The 23,198-nt window shown below is 49.4% G+C and overlaps 1 protein-coding gene across 1 annotated transcript in view; it reads right to left on the bottom strand.

Moving 5' to 3' along the window:
- COL4A2 (collagen type IV alpha 2 chain) overlaps window positions 1–23,198 on the bottom strand; it is a 159,970-nt gene that overhangs the window by 94,273 nt on the left and 42,499 nt on the right. The window contains 1 exon segment of the mRNA XM_086330559.1: window positions 16,891–16,971. Within this exon segment, the coding sequence (XP_086186685.1) occupies window positions 16,891–16,971 (81 nt within the window).

The following is a 23,198-nucleotide window of genomic DNA, read 5'->3' as shown; positions in this document are numbered from 1 at the left end:
ATGTGTTTACAGGCAAAAAAGGTTACTTGTCTTTCAGAAATAACACATAAAAATAATTGGAATATACACATAGATACTATTTAATAACATTAAAGTGTCTCTAAATTTGAAACAGTAGCAAAACATTGATGATTTTGATTAAAGAATAATATGAGACAAACTCCAGAAAAGTTAAACTGTATGAATGATATTTCTCACTTCTACATTCCTGATTTTTCACAGACTTAGGAGATGCTGAAATAGCTCCCAAATCACACAAAGGAAAAAAATGAGTCAATGTGGTTTTCAGAGACAGAAACTTTCTTTCTTTTTTTTAACAAAAAAGTTTATTGAAAGGTTTGGGGAAGGTTTTTCTCTTGGTGTCTGACCCCATCCCCATGAAAGGGCCTTACAGAGATCCACCTCCAGGGTGGTCCATCAGACCCCGAGGGTCTGAAATCAATGGTATTATTGTCAATACCTTCTTGAAATATCCAATGGAACGTGTTCCTTTTATGCTTTAAGTTTCTGTGCAATATATAAGGACACTTGAAAAATCAGGAGCGGGGGAGTATAGCATTCTTATTTTCAAAAAAGCAAAAGCAGGAGCATAAGGGGGTGACAGAGGATGAGATGGTTGCATGGCATCACTGACTCAATGGACATGAGTTTGAGCAAACTCCAGGAGATAGTGAAGGGCAGGGAAGCCTGGTGTGCTGCAGTCCATGAGGTCGCAAAGAGTCGGACACAACTGAGCGACTGAACAGCAACAACAGCAAAAGCAGAAGGTGAGGGGCTTCCCCCAGCTTCTCCGGGTGGCAATGTGATTGTGGCTGAGCCTGCAGGCTCCTCTCCCACGGGTGAGCCAGCTCCCTGCTGGTTTATTCCAGGAAGCCCTGTTGACGCAAAGCCAACAGAATATAGAGATCAGTGGGGCAATGCAGGGTGGAAATGGGAATGACAGTGAATTCCTGGAACTGCTAGCGTCAGACCCCAGGCAGAAGAGTTCAATCCTAGCCTTATCTCACAGGGCAGTGACACCGCCCGAGGAAACTTCCCCAAGAACAGGAAGTATCAATGCTGCAAGGAGAAGCGTGTCTAGGACACTTGATGCTTTTGAAAATGTTTATTTATTCTTGTTCAAAGTGCTCAGGAATATCTGGACTAGGTTTGATATAAAAATATGACAAATGTAGAAAGGTATTAACTCATTCTAATAAAGTTTCAGCACATTAAAAATACACCCAGGGCTTTATTTTAAGTTATAAGATAAGATTAGATGCTATAAATAACTGAAATCCCATGTTGAACACGTGAATACGGGCTTTCAATGATAGTAAACGCTAGTCTCCTGGAAACATACACAGAAAAGATGTAATATTTAATAAATATAGACTGAAAGTTAAAGTGTTAGTCACTCAGTTGTGTCCAACTCTTTGAGACTCCATGGACTGTAGCCCACCAGGCTCCTCTGTCCACGGGATTCTCCAGGCAAGAATCCTGGAGTGGGTTGCCATTGCCTTCTCCAGGCGACCTTCTCAATTCAGAGATCAAACCCAGGTCTCCTGCATTGCAGGCAGATTCTTTACTGTCTGAATATAGGATATATGAAGTTAAAATACACAAATACACACAGGCATGTGTGTGCACACATGTATGATGGGCACATTTCAGAATTCTGAGCTTATTTCCTGTAACACGTGTGCAAGTCTAAGAATTATTTTACTCTAGGACCTCTTACCACTTCGGCGACTGTCAGAAAGGACGCAGAATGACAGTCCAGGGCCCCTCATCCTTCAGAAACTCCAGTTTCAAAGGACTCATCTATTCATCTTTCCCATCAACAGGCCATTTCCATGACTCATCTTTCCTTCCAAGATAACTGGCATTTTTGAAGGGCACCCTCTTTGTTAAATTTTATTTTCTTCTACTAAAGAAGCCTTTTTTAATCTTCTGGAATTAAGGAGTTCACTTTCATCCACAAAGTTCTTTTTGTTTACTTCCCGGGTCTGATTATTCTACTTGAGGGTCTGCAGATGGCTACAAATCCTTCTTCATCAATGCTATCCTCAAAATAAAGTCCTAAAAATACCAGAGGCAATTAACATTTAGACATCTACTTTTTGGCTAACAGCCGTTTCACGGAATGTCTGTGTTTGAATTAGATCAGGATTAAACAAGTAAAGGGAGATGAAAAAAGAGGACCCTCACTTCAGACCAGAAACTGGCTGCACCTTTCAAGATGGCACAAGAATTAAATTCTTAGTTGAGGTTGAAAAATCAATTGCACAAATGGGAGACCAATAATCAAAAGACAAAAAACAAGCAGCAACACAGCAAAAAACTTTCTGAAAGAAAAAAATGGAGTTTTGGGTAGAAATACATTGCTCGTGAGCTAACACAATAATGTGTTTGATGTGACTGCACGACAAAGCTCCTAGACACACAGCATCCAGACCAGCGAGGGTGGTCATGCAGCTGCTAGAAAGCTAGGCTCAGACCCCGAGGCCAGGACCCCAGGAGGGAAGCAGGAAACTCAGAGGAAGGGGATTCGAATCTGAGTACGATTTTCATACGAGCAGTTGGTCGGAAGTCAGGGGTGCAGGTAACACAACGGTAGACACTTCAATATGAAAAAGGTTAGGAGAGCATGCTCTTTCCTAAGTTCTGCAGAGATCCGTGGATTCAGAGGAAAGGGAGCTGGGATGGGGGCCAGCCGAAGGACGAGGGAAGAGACAGCTCACTGGGGTGCCAGGAGCTTCAAGGTTGGATCGCCGGGGCATCTGAGGTTGTGTGCGCTTGTGTGGTGGGGTGGGAAGGCGGGTTTCCTGTTCCAGAAGCGGGCATGTGACAGAGCTAAGCCTTTCCCATGGCGACAGTGTCGCAGCACATGCTGTGGTGGGGGCCACCTTCCGGGTGCCGTGATGGCCACGCCGGCCCCTGCACCGTCTGTCAGTGGCCCTGGACTGCGCTCTTATCCGTGGTATTACATGTAGTGGGCTATGGACTGCTCTTATCCGTGGACTGCGCTCTTATCCGTGGTATTATATGTAGTGGTCTATGGACTGTGCTCTTATCTGTGGTATTACATCTAGGGGTCTAATATAACCAGGCCAGCAGGGTCCTGTGGGCCTTCCTGGGACACCTCACCACCCCCCAGCCTCCCCTGCAGCTCCTCTCTGAAGATAACACGTTGATAATAGTATCCAGATAATAGTATCTGATGCACATTTCCTGAGTTGTCTTGCAGATGCTAAAACCCCCACCAAATGGAAGAAATGAACTGCTTGATGACCACGAGCCCCCAGACCCGCTGGTGCCTAAGGACTGATAATGCCAACCCCTGTGACACCACCCGGCCACCTCACCCTCCACCAGAGAGCTGGACACGAGCTGATCACACACCCTGAGTTCCCACTCCGCCACCTCACCCTCCACCAGAGAGTTGGACACGGGCTGATCACACACCCTGAGTTCCCACCCCGCCACCTCACCCTCCACCAGAGAACTGGACACGAGCTGATCACACACCCTGAGTTCCCACCCCGCCACCTCACCCTCCACCAGAGAATTGGACACGAGCTGATCACACACCCTGAGTTCCCACTCCGCCACCTCACCCTCCACCAGAGAGTTGGACACGAGCTGATCACACACCCTGAGTTCCCACTCCGCCACCTCACCCTCCACCAGAGAACTGGACACGAGCTGATCACACACCCTGAGTCCCCACTCCGTCACCTGGCCTTAAAAAGTGCTCTGCGGAAGCCCTCTGGGGACTTGGGGGCTTTCTGGGCGTGAGCCACCCTCTCTCCTTGCTTCTCTGCTCCAAATTGACTCTGCGGTGTGTTTAGCCTCACCGTTCCTTGGGAACATGAACTTGTGTTTGGTAACGTGACAATGATCAAAGTTCACGTAAAGCTATCGATGTAGCTGTCTTGTAACCAATTGCATCCAGCTTTCCCGCATTTCAAATGAAACCTCCTAATGCTATTATTTAGTCCAAACCCTTTCTCCTTGTCTCTAGCTGACCAGGACTTCTAAAAAAGTGACTATTCAAATACAATACTACTGCGCGAATGTGACTTTATTCTACAGCTTGTAGAGGTGAATTCTATGTCTTCGGGATGTTCTTTAGCTCTTTTCTACACAACACTTGAGGAGAACAGGCTGATGTCATCCCCAGGCGTCTCTTGATTTCAAGATATACCCTTCAAAGGCAAGAGAAACACCGGCCAGAGAAGAAATTATTTCTAAGACAGACGTGAAGCTGACGCGTGAACAGGAGGGAATCTCCTGGGGGCTCAGGTGCGCTCACTCTGTTTCTCTTCTGTGGCGTGTCTGACACTGAGTTTTTTTTAAGTGAAGCTGTGGAATCAATCTCATTGTCTGGAAATTTTAAGTGGGATTCAATGTTAAGCAAGAATCTCAAAGGGAAATTGTGGTTTTGAAGATAAGTTGAACTTTTTTTAGTTCAACTTTCGGGAGTTAGATTGTTTTCTCTGCAATAACGTATGACGTGTGTGCGCTCAGTCGTGTCCGACTCTGCGACCCCACAGACTGCAGCCCACCAGGCTCCTCTGTCCGTGGGATTCTCCAGGCAAGAACACTGCAGCCAGTTGCCACTTCCTTCTACAGGGGATCCTCCCGGGCCAGGGATTGAACCCTTGCCTCCTGCACTGACAGGTAGATTCTTTACCACTGAGCCACCTGGGAAGCCCCCATATCATATTTTTCATTAATTGAGTAATTTTTGCAGTGAATTTTACTCTGTTATATGTATGAATCTATTCTGAGTTGTGTGTCCATTAAATAACCAGGAAAGCCTGTTCTCCTTGCTTCTCTGGAGTACTCTAAGAACAGAATGAATATTCGTAAGTCTCAGATGTATTCCTCCGTCCTTCCTGGGTAAGAAGTCAGGGGGAGATTCGTCAATGTACTACTCCAACACTTCTATCATTCTATGATGAGAAATACAAATATTTGTAAAGTATCGGGTGTTAAGTGATGAGGAATTTCCCCCACAGCTTCTGAGTGAGGAAGCCACCTTACAGCTTTCTGCTTCAGTCATCCAGCCTCCTATTCACCCCGCCTCCATTCTTCCCTTCAGGTTGTAACGGTGTGGCTTCGGGCTGAGGGCTCTCACACTAAAATCTGTTCAAGATTTGTGAATCTCGCCCTCCACACCTGCCCAGGTGTAGCACTGGCCCCTTCTCTAAGCTGACCGAAAAGAGTAGACAGTTAAAAGCTACACAAACAAAAGAAAACTGCATCGTAGTCAGCCACAGGATTCTGTTCATTTTGTTCCAAACCACTGCAAACTCATCGGTCCTCAAAGCCAGGGTCTTTCCCCGAATTTCAGAGAGGCTGTTCTTGTTGGTGGATGCTGAATATGGTGCAATGCATGGAGCTGACCTTGACATTAGGGTTCTTTAGAGATGCATCTTCACAAGGCTTAAAAAGTGCCACTGTTACTAACTGGAGTGGATTATCTAAAAAAAAACACGTGAGCTAACCTCGTAGCTCAGTCAGTAAAGACTCTGCCTGCAGTGCAGGAGACCTGGGTTCGATCCCTGGCTCAGGAAGATCCCCTGGAGAAGGAAATGGCAACCCACTCCAGCATTCTTGTCTGGAAAATCCCATGGACAGAGGAGCCTGGTGGGCTGCAGTCCACAGGGTCGCAAAGAGTCGGGCATGACTAAGCGACTAACACTTACTTACTTAACGATTATATGCTAGCACTTTAATTTTTATTATGGAGACACCAACTCCACCATAAAATTAATTGTTCTCTGTTTTTTAAAAATTTAAAACAGACTTTAAGTCCGAAGAACAGTTACAGGCTTTACAAAGACAACATTTTAATAAAAAACATCGACGGTGACGATGCAGCTGAATACTTCTTAGGCCGAAGATGTAATTTACCCAGAATTAATTGCTTCCATTTCACTTCGGTTTGATTTTTTGTTTGTTTGTGTTTGGTTCCAAGTCTTTAGGAATTATCTAACAGTGCTTTGAATATAAAAACATTTGTTCCTATGGTGGGATTTCGATGCCATCCATACAGGGCTCATACTGGGTTCCTGGAAGGCCTATTTCTGCTTCAGTTCTTCTAGAATTTAAACTTGGAGGCTGGACACACAGAGGAAGGAGATAGGAGTATTTTGATCTTTCTAATTGGGGGGAAATGCGCCCTTCTGAAGGTCTGCCCTGTACTTCCCATATGAGTCAGACATCTGACGACTTGACCGGCTCGGTTGTCTATACCACAAAGGGCTCGTTCGGGTGGGACGTCAGAGGGCTCAGAATCTCAGGCCCTTCAGGCTCCCAGGTTGGACAGTTTCTTAAGAAAATTCTGCCATGCCTAAGGTGTGTAAAAATAAATGTGTATCGACCTGTTTAAATATTAAGTTTACATTCACACCAGAGATATATGTAGCATCTTTGCCACTGGCTCTTAAGGATACAGGTAGTCTCTCTGATTCAAGAAGAAGAAAACCAGGCAGAAAAAAGATGACCGTCGCCCCACCCCAGAGTGAGAAAATTTATGCCTATGCCACCTGGATCGGTCATTTCTACCATCTTCCTCTGGTTATTATTTACAACCGCTGGGGGAAAATAAGAGTCATTTCAAAAATCTGCCAGACAAACCATAGCTTTCTATCACAGGCACAGCCTGGCATAAGAGTGCGTGGACGCGGAGCGCTCAGCCTCTTGTCCAGGCTGCCCCGAGGAGCTGGACGTGGGCACTTTTTCCCCGTGCGGACTCGACAGCTTCCGACCATCTCTTTCTGCTGCATGATGGAGGACAAAGTCAGAGGACGTGTTTCCATTTCCAGACGGCATTTAGAAAGCATGGCATGTCTGGTAAGAATTTTGCTTGGAGTCATTTTAGAAAGCCTGCAAATGTTTACTAAGGACGGGCTGGAGGTGAACGAAAGAAAGCAAAGGTCTCGAAGACTGGCATTCCTGATCTAAGAGAAAAGCGAGACGCTTCGGAGCTCTGCTTGTCAAAACATTCCATCAGGGTAGGAGACCAGGGCTTCCGAAGGCAGAGCTTGAGGCTGGCTCAGAAGCAGAGGATGGTGTTCTTTCTCTCCCCCTAGCTTATCAGGTCTCTTAGGGTCTGTGTGGGGCTTTCAACCAAAACTCAAAATGGCATTACTATCATTACCTGGCCTCTGAACCCACAGACACGTTTCCCTAGGGGCCATGAAAGGAAGCCCAGGTCCCCAGAACCGTCAACTTGAGACCGGAACCCAGCTAATCACTTTCTCACCATCCCCAGGGCCGGTGGAGGGTGTGGACCGCCGGTCTCCCCAAGGTTTTGCTTGCTGAGGCCACTGCCCCGAATCCACGCGCCCTTTCCCCACGCGGATGCACCAGCCGGCTGGCCTGGAGGCTTCATTTCTGTCCTTCTGCATAAACCATACTTTTAGCAACATCCCAGCTTCCCATAAAAACATCTAACCTCAGTTTACGGTCAAAGGGTTCAGAGGATAGGGACCTGCCAAGGTTAAAAAAAGTCATTTTCTTTCTCAAGTTCATTCTCTCTTCTGCCTGAGCTCTGAGGACGAATGCTCTATGCTTCTTTCGTTTGGATGGAAATTCAGAAAGAGTGATCTTCCCCTGGCATTTATAGGGAAGTAGACACTTCACGCAAGATTGGAGTGTTTGAGGTGCTAGGTAAGCATCTTTCCTTAGCAACACCTAGAGACAGGAGTGTACTTTTCCTTAGGAAGGAATTTGGTCGAGGCTGCCGGAGTGCGTGTGTGTGTGTGTGCGTGTGTGTGTGTGTGTGTGTGGTTTTTCTCCAGAAGAGGGAGAACTGGGTAAATAAAATATGAAAACATTTATACTCTGTCTCTGCACTCAGATACTGAGCGGCCCATGTGCCAGCGTGTCATTATTAATCATGGATAATGGTGCTACCGTAAGTATGTCCTCTGTTGACTCTATTTTTTAAATCAGACATTAATATCTGCTCTGCTGTTACCGTAAGCAGCTGTGTCGTGGGCCATTGCTGTTGCAGTTGATAAATGCTGGGCCACAACCATCATGACTAATTTTCACCAAGGGTTTTCTTGATTCCTATTATTGAATGATGCATTCTGCTGGTACGAAACATAGGAATCCAGCGTAAACTTCGTCGGGCTTCATCAGAGATGTGACGCTTTCAATGATCACAGAAATAAATTTTTTCTGTAAGTGCTGACTTTTAATCATCAGATTCTGTCTAAAACGATGTTCTCTGAGTCCACATAGTGAGGAAGTATTACAATTTTGTCTTTTTAAGATTTTAACAATGTATTTGAACTGAACTGAACTGATTCTTCCTTTCGGATAGGCTCCAAACTGGACGTTTATCTAACAAACTGTGACTCATGTTAGAATAGTCCTTCGAAATTAAATATTTACCACATTGGGGCAGGGCGCGGGGGAGTAAGCCAGGGGTCCTGCAATTGCTTGTCTGTTCTCCAGCTGCGCAATTAACTGGTTTCTACAGCACAGGGTCGAAAGTCCTACTTTAAGAAAATGCTTACTTAACCTTGCTGGAAAAGACCCTGATGCTGGGAAAGATTGAAGGCAAAAAGGAGAAGGGGACGACAGAGGATGAGATGGTTGGATGGCATCACCAACTCGATGGACATGAGTTGGAGCAAGTTCTGGGAGTTGGTGATGGACAGGGAGGCCTGGCGTGCTGCAGTCCATGGGGTCGCAAAGAGTTGGATACGACTGAGCGACTGAACAACAACAATCTTGCTGGAAAGAAGGCAAGAGTGATGTTACGGTCGGAAGCTGTGGGGGCTTGACCACCAAAGGTGTCCCGAGCCAGACAAGCAGACAAGGAGCTTTCCGAAGGGGAGGCTTGACTGGAGCTCAAGCTGGCAAAGCATATCCCTCTAAGAGACCACGGGAATATGAGGAACAAACCGATCAGGAAACTATTCTTCACCGACTGATGACACATTCTGCACACACACCTTCCCCACCGTGCCAGACACTTGGGTCTGTGCACTCTTGCGAAAAAACCCTTCTTTGTGTGAAGATATAAGCTTAGCAGTTTACAAGTCTTGGTCTGACTGTCACGAAACCCTGATTTTACACTGTGCTTTATCTTCATTTCATATTTAGTATCTAGAGTATTTTCACCTCTTCACCACGAGTTTACTGTGTATTTCCTGCACTCTCCACCTTGACACTCACAGTTGTGATCTTGATAGTAGCCACTGGCCACAGGCGGCTCTTCAGTTTGAATGTTAATTAACCAACATGGGATAACAATGTAAAATTCAGTTTGTCCATCTCACTAACCACATTTCAAGGGCTCACACAGCCATGGTGGCTGGTGCAGAGAACACGTCCCTCTTGGCAGGAAATTCCTTCCGAGAGCACAAGGCTGGGGTATCAGGCAAAGGTCGGGGTGTGACCTGCTCTGTCCATTTGCATCGTTGGTGCCTAGATGGGGCGACACATGCGCAAACGGTATTCACTGGATGAATAACTTTGCGTGCAGCTGACTCCGGCTGCGCGTCACCGACCGCCTGTGTGCGGGGCAACGTTCCCCGGCGTATCTTTTTTAAAAGTTAATTATTTGTGGCTGCGCCGGGCCTTCGCTGCCGCCCGCAGGCCTTCTCTAGTTGCAGTGAGCGGGGGCGACTCTCGGTTGCGGCGCGTGGGCGTCTCATTGCGGTGGCTTCTCTGGTTGCAGAGCACCGGTTCTAGGGTACTTGGGTTTCAGGAGTTGTGGCCCCCAGGCTCTAGAGCACGGGCTCAGTAGTTGGGGGGCATGGGCTTAACTGTCCCGGGGCACGTGGGATCTTCCCGGAGCAGGGATTGAACCGTGTCTCCTGCATTGGCGGGCGGATTCTTTAACTCTGAGCCAAAAGGGAAGCCCCTCCTGGCATCGTTTTTGACTAGAAACTGCCCCCAATGGACTGACTCACCAAAGTACGCGTTGCACCAGCTTCCCCTTGAGAGCTCGGTGACTTGAGCAAGTTATAAGTCAAGCAGCTCCTCTAAGGAGGTCTCCAGGATGGGTCTCGCCTTACTCAGCCCAAGATGCCACCCTGCTCCCTCAGACCTCACCTACCACGGATCTTACCTCCTGCTCTGTGAGGCTCACACTGGCTCCCGAGGTGTCCCTTAAGGACACCAGGCACACCCTGACCTTGGGGCCACCCCTGCCGCTCAGGGGGCCCCGCCCCTGTTCACGGAAGCACCTCCTTCTTCCAGACACGTGCCTTGTGCGCAGATGACACAAAATACAGATTTTGAGGGTTGCGAGAATGTAAAATTCCATTATTAAAAGGAGCCGTGGCAGATATGAAAGAAAACGTCCCGTTAGAAGCGCACCACCGACGCGTGTGCAGGCGGGCATCGTCCAGACCCACCGCGGTGCCGCCTTTCCTGAGAGGAGTCAAGTAACCGAGCTGGCTGCAGCCACAGCGGCGTCCAGCTAGCCAGAACCACTGCCATTCCAGACAGGCACTAAAAATAAGCCCACGATGTTGAAAGTAGGTGAGAGCTATGTGCAGACGAAGGTTACACAAGCCCAGAAGCCAGGCGGGCTTCTGCTATTTCTGAATCAGTCTTGCCCTTTCTGGGCTGTGACAGTGCAGCTGACGGGGGTGGGGTGGGGGGTGGGGGGGTGCTCTCTGTTAGGTCCGTGGGGCAGACCCTTGACAAGCACCTGCCCGGAGTGGCTGCAGCTGGTGTGGAAAGCGGTCTGCTACTGCAGCATGGTGTGTGTGTTCCACGCGAGCAAGGGTCATCGCGTAGCCGAGATGGGCGGCCATGTGCTGGGGGAAACCCACCCCAGTGGCGGACCACACACAGTGTGTATATACAGCTTGAAGATCTATGCGCTGAGCACCTCCCCATGGCTCCACAGTGACTGACCAGTTTTCAAATTTACATCGAGCTGTTTCAAAGAACAAAAATTCCGTTTTTTCCCATATCCCAGTTATACACGTTTGAGGGTGTTGATCAGCAACATGCGACAGGAGAGACCGCCCGTTAGCGAGACCACAGCTCAACTGGGAGAGGGCGAGACCACGATTGCTGAGGCTCAGAGCCGCTTAGGCCCCCTCCCCTCCTCCCGAAGCCAGCGACAGCCACCCACCTGGGCCACCGAGAGGGCCCGCGTTCCCCGCACCCCATCCATCCGCCGCCACCCACCTCCGAGAGCGTTCTGTGCACACTCTGCTTCCTCTCTCACTCCGCTCCTCTCTGCTTTTCACATTGATTTATATTGTTGAACTTAAGGAATCTTGTGAGGTTAAGAATTATTTGCTCATACTTTGACCCAAGTCCAGGGACCCACAGACTGTGGGAAACTCTTAGCTCCTTGAAAAAAATGCAACGGCTAATTTGTGCTGGTTCTGTCTCTGCTGAAGGGAGTGGGCTCAGCCGCACCCTTCCAGGAGCTGGGGTTTCAGTCTCAAGGCTCCTGCTGCCAGGCCCAGGGAGGGCGAACGTGGGGTGACAACTCCACGGGGTGGGGAGATGCCGGGCCCCTGGCTCAGGCTGGTGGTACAGCCCTGGGACCAGTCGCAGGGTGGCTGCTCCTCGTCCCATCGCAGCTTTCAGGGCCGTTCAACCACCTCAGTGATTCCCAACACTGGGGAGGGGCTTCATCTGTCTTTGGATTACCAATTTGTGCAACACTCGATTGCGTAGGAAAACAGGTGCCTCGTGAAGGTGGATGCTGTTCAAAAGTTGAAATAACCTATCTTACCTGAGTTTATGGTAAAAAACCATAGGGCTGAGGGGCTAGGAATCTAAGTAACTGAAATAATGATTTACATTGACCTCAGGTGGAAAAATCTGAGCACTTTTCAGTGAGGTAACGCGCAAAGGCCAAGGTGGCTCTTTCGGCTAAATCATGGGCCCACCTGCTGTCTCTCCTGTTTCCTGTGCTCTGGAGCCTTGTATCCCATCGAGACACTCACTCTGCTTCAACAGGAATTCTGTAACAGAAATGCCCTCTGATGCTTGCAGCTCGACCGCCTTCAGCCTCCACCGAGTGTACAGAAAGAAGAAAAAGAAAACAGGAGAAGACAGAACCTGCCACACTGTTGGTGGGAACGTAAGTTGGTGCAGCCACCATGGAAAGCCGTCTGGAGGTTCCTTGAAAATACCAAAATGAGAGTCACCACCTGATCCAGCAACCCCACTCCTGGGCGTACACCCAGAGAAAAACGTGGTCCGAAAGGATACTTGGACCCCAGTGTTCACTGCAGCACTGTTTACAATAGCCAAGTCATGGAACCCAACGTCCATCGGCAGAGGAATGGATGAGGAAGATGTGGTGCATGTATACAAAGGAATATTACTCAGAGCAAAAGAATTCCATTTGCGGTAACTGGATGGCCTAGTGAGGATCATACTAAATCAAGTCAGACAGAAACAAATATATAAGATCACTTACATATGGAATCTAAAGTATGATACAAATGAACTTACTTAGAAAAACAGAGTCACACAGACACATAGAACAAGCTTGTGGTCACCAAAGGGGAAAGTGGGGGAAGAAAAATTTGGAATTTGGAAGTAACTTATACACACCACTCTGTGTAAAAAAGACAAACAAGGACAGACTGCATAGCACAGGGAGCTACACTCAATATCCTGTAATAACCTGCATGGAAACGAGTCTGAAAAAGAACACACACACACACACACAGAACCAAATCACTTTGCTGTACGCCTGAATCACTGTGAACTAACTATATACCTCAATTAAAAAAAGAACAGAAAAGATGCAGGGGCCAGACACCTCTGGTGTGGCGAGCGTGTGACCGTTAGTGACGAAGGAAGGCTGATAATTTAGTTATTGCCTTTCTTTGTGTATAGTGGGCTTCCCTGTGGCTTAGATGGTAAAGAGCCTGCCTGCGATGTGGGAGACCTGGGTTTAATCCCTGGGTCGGGAAGATCCCCTGGACAAGGAAATGACAATCCAATCCAGTATGCTTGCCTGGAGAATTCCATGGACAGCTGAGCCTGGGGGGCTATAGTCCATAGGGTTGCAAAGAGTCAGAAACGACTGAGCGATAACACTTTGTATATAGTGCCCTGTGGAGCGTTGCTGGATTAGGATTTAACACTTCCTAATTACTCCAATGGTCTTTCCAGTAGTCATGTACAGATATGAGAGTTGGACTATAAAGAAAGCTGAGCACCAAAGAATTGATGCGTTTGAACTGTGGTGCTGGAGAAGACTCTTAAGAGTCCCTTGGAAAGCAAGGAGACCAAACCAGTCAATCATAAAGAAAACCAACCCTGAATAATCTTTGGAAGGACTGATGCTGGAGCTGAAGCTCCAATACTTTGCCACCTAATGTGAACAGCTGACTCACTGGAAAAGACCCTGATGCTGGGAAAGATTGAAGGCAGAAAGAGAAGAGGGCGACAGAGGATGAGATGGTTGCACGGCATCACCGATTCCCTGGACATGAACTTGGGCAAACTCCAGGAGATGGTGAGGGACAGAGAAGCCTGGCGTGCGGCAGCCCATGGGGTCACGAAGGGTCAGACAGAACTTGGCGACTGAACGACCTAGTAGGAATATTGGACATACGAACTCTCCAATAACAACAGTCTTAACTCATTTTTTGAAGTGCTTTACTGATTCACGAAGCAGCTGAAGAGAGGCTGAGAACCACCACTCTTGAGGCAGGAGAGTGAAATCTCTTTTCCTCTCTGCCTGCAGGCCTCGCCCCCCCTCCCAGGGTAACATCGGTCAGGAGGCGTGCAGACGCAGGTCACTGCACTGAACAGGCACTCATCCGAAACTCAGAGCGCAAGCTCTGCTCTGGCCCCAGCGTGGAGCGGGCCTCTGTGCCGGCTGTCACTGTCCTACCCTGTGACCTAGGAGGACGAGGCTGGGTCCCCCCGAGGGCCCCCCGGCTCTGACCGGGGAGTCCAAGGCGCACAGACAGGTGGCCTCAGCCCCACCCCCACCTCCCGCCCTGGCTACTGGCTTGCTGGAATGATCCCCGGGGCGGGCGGCTCGGTCTGTGAGAAACACTTCTCCCCTGGTGACGACCCGCCACCCACCCCCCAGCCTGGCTCGATGTGGCAAATGAGGGCTTACTCATTCGGTAACACGAGAACAACGCTGGAGCCAGAATCCAGAGCACATTTGTGCTTTCTGTTTGGAGTCCCGAAGTTATTCAGTAACAGAGTGTTTCTGGTGTTGGCTGTCACCATGGTGAGGAGCACAGGAGCTGGACCCCATGCCCGTATAAGGCAGGGCGAGCCCGGAGCTCCGGGAGCCAGGCTCTGCGGCCAGGCGTGGTCGCGGCTGCTCTGGGGGCACTGAGGGGAAGACAGACGGCGAGGGACCCCAGGGGAGAACGTGGGAAAGAACAGTCTCTGCGACGGCTCTCTGAGCCCAGAGTCCGCCCACGGCTATTTTGGTGGATCCCGTTACTTCTGAAAAATACTATCAGCCCAAAAGGAGGGCAGAAATAGCTCTGCTTTCACCAGAATCCCATCTGGGTAGAGCTGTTAATTGGCAAAGATTTAATACACGTCCACCAGGTTTGTGGAATGGGCACAGACATTCTATTTTCATAAAAGAGTTAATAAAGTCTATGCGACTGTCCTAACAATGAATAACTTCAGTAATGCACTGGGCTTACCCCGCAGACAGTGATAAATGGGGTTAGCGATTTCTTCTCAGTGGGTTTTTTTCTGGCTTCTTACTGTCAGTCACTCCTATCCCCTTACTGATCAGTATTCAATAGCACGTGTGAATCAGTCAGGCAGCCTCAGTTAGAATCACCCAGTTTGGATCCATGTGGGCCAGAAAGTGAGCTAGGTCTCTCTTCGTGACTCCAAACACCCCTGCCATCCTGGTGTGGGGGTAGGGGCAGATCACTGGCCCTGGTTCTTGAACAAACTACCCAGGCAACTGCTGAGTCTCAATTTAATTTGATTTCATTTGATAATGTGTCTGCAGATTAAAGTCAAGCCCATGCTAGCTTACCCGTGTTAATGAAATTAACCAGAAGGTGTCACTTTCTGCGTTCTGGCAAGGCGGCGAAAGACTCAAGGCATTTTCTTAATCAGGGGTGACAGGAAATAACGCCTGTGCTGTAAACTTAGGAAATGAGAATAGACCTGGGGGCCTGTAGAAATCCCCTTCTAATGACCTCTTTGAGGAGACCCTTGGTGTCCTTCAACAATCCGCTGCTGTGCAGATGGTATCGCACATGGAAACGATCAGAGGAACTATCTTTACAGGAGAAAAGTGTTCTTGTAAAAGCATCACTGTCCGCATACTGGTTCTACGTTAGCTAATAACAAACAGTGAGAAGGAGCAGACCCGGTCCCCTTCTACTTGGTCTGTCTGGGCTCTCTCTGGTGGATCCCAGGGAGAAGAACGGTCCAGAGCCAGGCTCCCTCTGACACAGGCAGGTCTCACAGACATGTGCGGTCTCAGGGCACTGGTTTCTCTTCTCTGTGCCCGTATAAGGCTGAGCAAGCTGAGCTGGGGAGGCCAGAGCCTGCAAGCAGGCTTTCCACCACTGCTCCGGAAGCATCGCTGGGAAAATCTATAGCCGGGGACCCCAGGGGAATTTAAGTCTCATGGAACAGCCTCCATATATTTAAAAATACTTCTCCTTGTGAAATGCTGATAAAGCAACTCCTGAAGCACGGAGTCCCCGCCAAGAGCAGAGGAAGCAACCACAGCAAAACTGATGCCAGGCACCAGCCCGTGGAGACTCCTGGAAGCTTCGATCTCCGGGCAGACCACTCCTCCACTGTGATCATTGCCACCAAGGTAATGGTCGGCTGCGTGTTAGCACATAAGCTCCCCGCATCTATAAAGGGGGCCCGTCACACCTTTGACCATTTGACTTCTGGGGCGGGGACTCGGGTCCAGAAGGAGGCAGGACCTGACACCCAGCCACAGATCTGGTGGTCATCTCTTCCTCCTGGTGGGTGAGGCGGGGCATGGCGACTTAAAACACTGATGCAAGCGTTCAACTTGCTGAAGCTCAGTGGGAACCCCGGAGGATGGCTATGAGTCCCGATTCCAGCAAGGACAGGGAGACGCAGGCGGGAAGTCCCACAGGCCTCTCACTGCCTGACATGGGACGAGGGTGAGCCCTGGAGGGGAAGGAGTTATCCCAAAGCTCAAGGACTCGAGAGACTGTGTCGTAAGATGCAAAACTACTCCCTACACTGCCACGAACCAAAGAGGTCTTAATACATGAATATAAGCAAACCTTTAACTTCAACGATGCTGAGACTCAAATATCAGCTTTCAAAGCAACACTTGGATGAAACATGTCAAAGTATCAGGCCCACATTTCAAACATCGCCGGATGTTGTGGTAACACGGGGCGACCTTTTCTCTCTGACTTACCTGTGAAGTGCCTGTACATAAGGGGCATTCAGGGAAGGTGTGGGATAATTTCAAAAGTCAAAGTGATTGTCAGTGGTTCAATGCCAGCACCCTCTAGTTTAAAGAGATACCAGGGTATAAATACAACTGTATATTCATGGTGGTTCAATGCCAACGCCCTCTAGTTTAAATAGATATCAGAGTATAAATGCAACAGCTTTTTTTATGCAATATTTTTACAAAATATACATTTATATATACTATAAATGTTAAACATAATTGCATTATGTACACATATATGCACACGTGTATTTATGACAATGAGCAAGAGAGAAGATGCTCAAGAAGGCCAACACTGTTCTCAATTTATTGAGAAAGTAGCATATATAGACTCAATTCTGCATTCTATTCTTGCTTGCTTCATAGAAATGAACTCACCTATATTAAATTTCTTACGATTGTATGCAAATGATTTAATCAGGTTATATACAGCACTCTGTACAAAATGGAAGTAAAACGAAGACAATACTTATTGCAGCGTCATGACTTACCCGCCCTCCTTTCTCGGGGTAGCACTGGCAGCCCCCGCTGCAGTCTCTGCCTCCACAGGGCACGTCCAATTTCTTCACACCCTGCAGAAACGAAGCAGAAAGCAGAGAACATTACCTACTACCCTCCAATTGCCGCGCAGGCCAGAATGCCAGCTGCTGACAGTCCTTCCACGCCTAACAACTATTCAATCAAAACACTCACTCAGTCTTTAAAGAAGCAGAATTTAATTTTTAGAGCAGTTTGAGGTCAGTAAGAAAAGGTATGGCGTTTCACGCACAGCTCCTTCTGCCCGCACCTCCCAACTATCAACACGCCCCCCACCAGATGGGCCGAGTGTTACAATCGGTCAACCTCCACCGATGCACCATCACCACCCCAAGTCCACGGCTGACATCAAGGCCACCCTTGGTGCTGCACATTCTAGGGTGAATTAGCCTTTTTTCAGTGCCTACTAAGTGCCAGATGCCAAGCTGCATCCTGGGGCTCAAAGTCAAGGAGAACATTCTCCAGGGATTCTGTGTGAAGTGAGCCTAAGATAAGGTGTTCTGGGAGAGACGTCCGAGGCTGGGGAGGATGGTCAGGGTGGCTGCCCGCGGCACTCTGCAGGGCCTCGTGACAAAGCCCAGACCCACTGAGTTGCAGGGAGGGGGCTTCTGATCCAGAGGTGGAATTTGCAAATACAGCTGGTGGGATGACACAGCCTCCCCCCATCACAGGGAGCCACCACCCATCACAGGGAACCGCCTCCCCCTTCCCCGTCACAGGGAACTGCCCCCCATCAGAGGGAACCACCCCCCACAGGGAACCGCCCCCCCACCCCCTGTCACAGGGAACCGCCACCCACGGGGAAGCCCCGCCCCTTCCCCTCCCTGAGACTGCTAACTTGGGGTACAGAGAGGGCGGGGATGGTGGTGAGGTTTTTCCTAAGTGTTTATTCAGCTGGGTTGGGGTGATATCGTCGAACTTTTCGCCAGTCCCTGAGATGTCACTCTTTGATGACTTTAGCGATAACGGGGGAGTTCTCTGGCTAGACAATCCCAGCGAGGAAGAAGGCATTTCTTGCCTCCGTCTCAGTGTCTCAGGCACGAGGTGGACGTGCAGACTGGACCGCGTCTGAACTCCTCCTTTCAGACAGCGTCCACAATACTAAGCGTTTTGAGTCGGAAATGACAATCAGCTTGGTCCTCTTTCTCCCCTCTCTGGTCAGCTCTGCCCACCTGCAGCCCCATCCCACCCCCCACAGGTGAGTTAGTGCAGCCGGTCCCCGGGGAACCTCCATCTGGCTCCTCACTCTTGACCAGGTGGTCCGGAGCCCGCAGGGAGCCGATCCAGAGGGGACCCTGGGTGCAGTGAGCCCTGGTGAGCACTCGGCCAGACCTAATGGTGCAAGCAACGCCCCGACTACAGAAACCGCTCCAGTTCAACAGCATCGCATTTCACCAGGGCAGCTCCTCCCCTTCCGAGTTGAGTCTCAGTGACGAAACAGGGGTCCCTTGGGGAGTTCTTCTGTCTGGTTTTTGGGCTAACACATTGGTCAGCATTCTCCCAGCTCCCCAGGGTTTGCGGGGAGATGCGGATGGGGCTGCCTGGCCGCCTCGACACCTCCTGCCAGCACAAGCCTCCTGGTCGGTCAATGCTGGGGGGCACAAGTGAGCTTTGACTCCACGCTGCCTGGCAGGAGCATCATCGACCTCATCAGAGATGCAGTGTCCTTTCTGTAGACAGGATACACCCCTTTGCTAAGTACTTTCTATGGAGGGGTAGTATTGGAGAGTTTCACATTTGTTGTTTTTATTCTTTCCCTAATCTAATATCAGCTGCATCTGTCACTACTTTGAAGAACTGAAAAAAAAAAAATCTGAAGATCTCAAACTCTTTACAGAAACCAGCACCTCTAAAGTCTTCTGAGACTCTTGGTATCCTTCTGAGCTGAGTCAGGCGATGGGAGAGCATAAGAGCAAATGGGAATGGTAAGGGGCTTCCCCGGTGGTGCTAGTGGTAAAGAGCGTGCCTTCCAATGCAGGAGACGAGGGTTCGATCCCTGGGTCTGGAAGATCCCCTGGAGGAGGACATGGCCACCCACTCCAGTACTCTTGCCTTGAGAATTCCGTGAACGGAGGAGCCTGGTGGGCTACAATCATGGGGTCGCAACGAGTTGGATACGACTGCAGCGACTTAGCTCACACGCACAAACATGGATAAAGTCCTTTCACGCCCTCCAAATGCGATGTTAGGTATCTGCCCATTTTTGTGTGGCTTCAGTGCTTAACTACAGTGGGGCTCATCTTAAAACCGCCCGACCCTGGATATTTGGTGTTTATACATCCAGCTGCGGGCAAGCCGTTGGTGTGCGGATTATCCTGAGCACCGAAGCGAGGAGCCTGGATGCACCGCGCTGGACTTTGTCCTCTGCATGACCGGGACGTGAATAGGCGTGCGGGCAAGGCGAACTCGGCTCACACAATCATAATTCACTTACCAGTTGCTTGGAAAGGGTAGGGAGACACCTCAGGCTGAAGTGAGAAGCATACACTCCTATTCCCCATCTGGGGTTTCACATGTTATTTTTAATTTTGATTTTAAAGCCATTTGCCAAATCCCTATATATAAATCAATGGTTGAAACGATTTTAATGGCTTCAAATCGACCTAACAGACTTTCTGTTCTAGCTCTAGGATATGCCCTGGATTTAGTTATAGAAATGCGCTCATAACCTGCTCAAAATTCAACAGTGCTTTCTGCCTTGGGAACAAGGCTTGCAGGCCTGAAGATTCCCAGTCTCCATACTTCTCAGCCATGACCCCAGGGCTCAGATACCCTGACTCAGGATGTGGGGGAGGCACTGTTGAGAGGTAGCCCTCCACCTGAAAATTTCAGCCCTCATGTGTATGTTGGTGTGTGTGTGTGTGTGTGTGTGTGTGTGTGTGTGTATGTCTGTTTGTGTGTGTGTCTGTGTGAGTTTCCATCAGCGTCTCACACACCCCACAGAGGGGCTCTTAAGAATTCCAGCAGCAACAAGAGCCCTAAGCACCACCTTCTGGAATGTCAGATCTCCAGGATGAACAGAAGTATTTACTTCTGTAGGGCAGGGCACGTGCTCCAGACGTCTCTTAGAGGCTGAACAAGTCTCAGGCTGAGCCTCGGCATTCTCTGGAGAGGACCTGGGCTCTGGAACATTCTCAAGACACAAACGCCGTCCTGAGGCTCTCAGATGAGGAGTGTGTGAAGAGCTGTGTGTCCGTGTTCCAGCCCCAGGTGCCCACCCCCGCAACAGGAGAACAAAAGCTCAGACCAACCGCTGCCCAAGCCAAGCCCTTACGTCCAGCCCCGATTCCGTGACTCAGCACAACTCGAAGACACATCAGGGTCCTCTTGCCAGCGCCTTAATAGAGATGATGTGCTTCCTCCCCACCTACACTCACCTCAAGAGTCTGCCCACCACCCTCGCAGATGACAAGCTAGACCCGTCCAGACCTTCAACTTCGGAGTCTCTAGGACAGCGCGCTTCCACCCGTCAGGGCCAAGCTGGCTCCGAAACATCAGTCCACTGCTTGTTAGTTTCCCACCTCGGTCCCCACCGGTCACTTGGTGCAGAGCAATACTCCAGCAGCAGGGCTCCCTGAGCCCCCTGCAGGTCACCCAGCATCTCAGGGGGAGACGCAGCTCCAGGGCCTGGAAGCTCCTGGAGAGCCCCTGCCCTGGACCAGCTGCGTCTACTCAGCAGAGCTGGCCAAACGCTCACCCTGTTGTGAATGTCCTTCATCCCAGGGCAGGCAAGAGCTCACGGACCAATGGAACCACTGATGCTGCGAGGACTCCCAACCTTGGAGAGTGTTTGAGTCCAATCTTGACATCTCAAAAAGTGCTTCGGGGCTAATGGATGTGGTTTTGAAAGATGAAAGTGAATTATAAGTTTGGGGAAGTCAGAGAGAAGCAGCCTGAATGTAAAGAGCCCAGTAAACCAGGAACATCTCTGCGCTGCATCTGGAGGAGATGAAGGGCAGGTAATCTCCTTTCGACAGTTGGGAACAAAACCTGTGCTGGCAAGGAAGAAGGGGGGCAGGGAGGACGGATTGGTTGATTGAGGGGAGGCTCGGACACGGCGTCAAAGAGGCAGTCCCTCAACGCGGGATAAACCGCGGCTCCCTCTGGGCCCTCGCTACTCCCCCCTGCTGTGTGGATGCCACATCGGCACCGCCCTCGCGCCGGAGCCGCTCAGGACTGCAGACCCCGGCCCAGGGTTCCAACAGGGCTTCCAGGTAAGCAGGGATGATGGGCTGGCTCTGAGAAAGGGGATCTGCTTGGAGACAATGAGACAATGCGAACCACTGAGCCATCTCTTCAGTGGAGCAGAAACTTTCCTGCAGGGTCCCCAGGGCCCTGCCTAAGGCGGACCCAGGCATGACCATCCTAGACACGTGCCAGCCCTCGACATCTTTCGACTCCTGCCACCTGGGGCGTGCTCAGCGTGGCTCTGAGCACTCAGGACTCAGTTCGAGCTTAGAATCAACCACAGGGCCACAAATTTCAGTTCCTTTTTCCTTAGTGAAAACATCCTTTTGAGACTTTCTCTCTCTCTCTCTCTCTTTTTTTTTTTGCTGAATTTTGTGCTGTCCTGAATTGGTAGCCAGCATTGCTGTGCTGATTAGAAATTCAAGGAATTGGAAATGACTTGGATCGCTTAAGAGCCAACTGGCAATGTAAAGGCATAAGATACATTCTCTAGAGACCTTGTATCATATTCTACCCAAACGGAATGTAACAGATGGTTTCCAGGGCAACATGGAGAGCTCTGAACAAGAGATTTCTTAGTGAGCTTTTTACATGGGAATTCTTTTCTTTGGAGCCTTGTCTGAATCTTGGCATCACTACACTGTAGAATGATTTAAAAATACATCTATTTGCATGGGCTTTAGTTCATCTGAGAGACAGCCAGCTCACCCCTAGATGCATGGTTGAGATTCCCGGGGAAGCTTTTGTGTCTGAGAGAACAGAAGTCATGGAATGTTCTAAGCAAAGCCAGGTTCTAGCTTCCTGAACCAGGCATCTATCAGATTCGAGGAGGGAATTTCTTGCCTTGAGCCACCGGCTCCCTGGCTTCCAGCAGAGATGGCTCTGCCGTTTATAACTGGAATGCGGGGAAGAGTCGGAGTGGAGATCCAGAGTGGCAGCTGCAGGATTAAGGGAACACCCGGTCCCAATTGCGGCTGGCCCTGCCTCCTGTCAGAGCAATCTACTGGCATCAGGAGAAGCCAGTATCACGCTGCCTTCATCAGGGATTGCGCAGGACTGAGCAGAGAGGAAGAGCGCTTCCTTGGCAGCCTGGTGAACAGTAGGTGCCCCTGTGGCGGTATCTGGGGAACAGCCCCACTTCCAACATACACAGAAGAGCCCAGCGCCGCGCCCCCCGATGCCAGGTATTTAGGGCACTTAAAATAGGCTTGAACAACCACTCGAACGCCAGAAAATAAAACACACAAGTGACTAGGCTCTTTCAGACCAGCTATTTCTCAACCACCCGTGTGAACCACCCGTGTGTATCAAAGACTCCACGGACGTGCACCCTGCTGTCCGCAGACGGGACGCTCTTTAAAGTCGATGCCATATGTACAGATGAAAGAAAAAATGCTCACCATTGTTCTCAACTTGCACAGAAGAAATGAGTATTAATCAAATTTATATGAAGATGCGAGAACAAAACTCATTTGTCCCCAAACAAAGAATATTCTGTCCTCCACATGTTCCAAGAAACGTTTTGTCCAAGAAAGCCTTTTTAAGCCAACTTACCTCCAGCCAAAAAGTGCAAATCTGGAGGGAATTTACAGATATTTTACCATTTGATTGCCCCCAGCACGCACCCAGAGCTTCCTGTATGGAGCGCTATTGAATAACCCATTCTAACCGACAGAAAAGACAAACATTCCTTTTTGTTAAAAAGTAATCGTCTTTCACATTTTAGGTAAAAAAAAAAAAATGTATACGAGTCTTTGTCTTTGCCACAAGTCCAGGCAAGCTGAACTTTCTAAAATTATCCTTCTAATCCAAAAAGAGGCCGACAGGGAGAAAGCCAACTTGGGAACACAGTTCCCAGTAAAGTTCTATTACTTTATCAAAACAGGAAATATAAGCCATTTCCGCACATGCAGCTTTAGAAATTAAGGAAATCATTCCAACATAGTATTAGAAAGACAGGGTATATGGCAGAGGAAGTGTGGAACACAGCCACTCCACACAGCAAAATGCTCCTCTGCTGTAGGCTGGGCGGGAAGTCCAGGGAGTCCGGCTGCCTTTGTCCAAACTTTCAGGG

The sequence above is a fragment of the Bos grunniens genome, chromosome 12 (genome assembly GCF_055505025.1).
Source record: "Bos grunniens cultivar Pamir isolate PY7600 chromosome 12, Bosgru_T2T1.0, whole genome shotgun sequence".
Classification (NCBI taxonomy): domain Eukaryota; kingdom Metazoa; phylum Chordata; class Mammalia; order Artiodactyla; family Bovidae; genus Bos; species Bos grunniens.
Note: the sequence above shows the minus strand (reverse complement) of the source record. Positions and strands in the feature narration are given on the sequence as shown.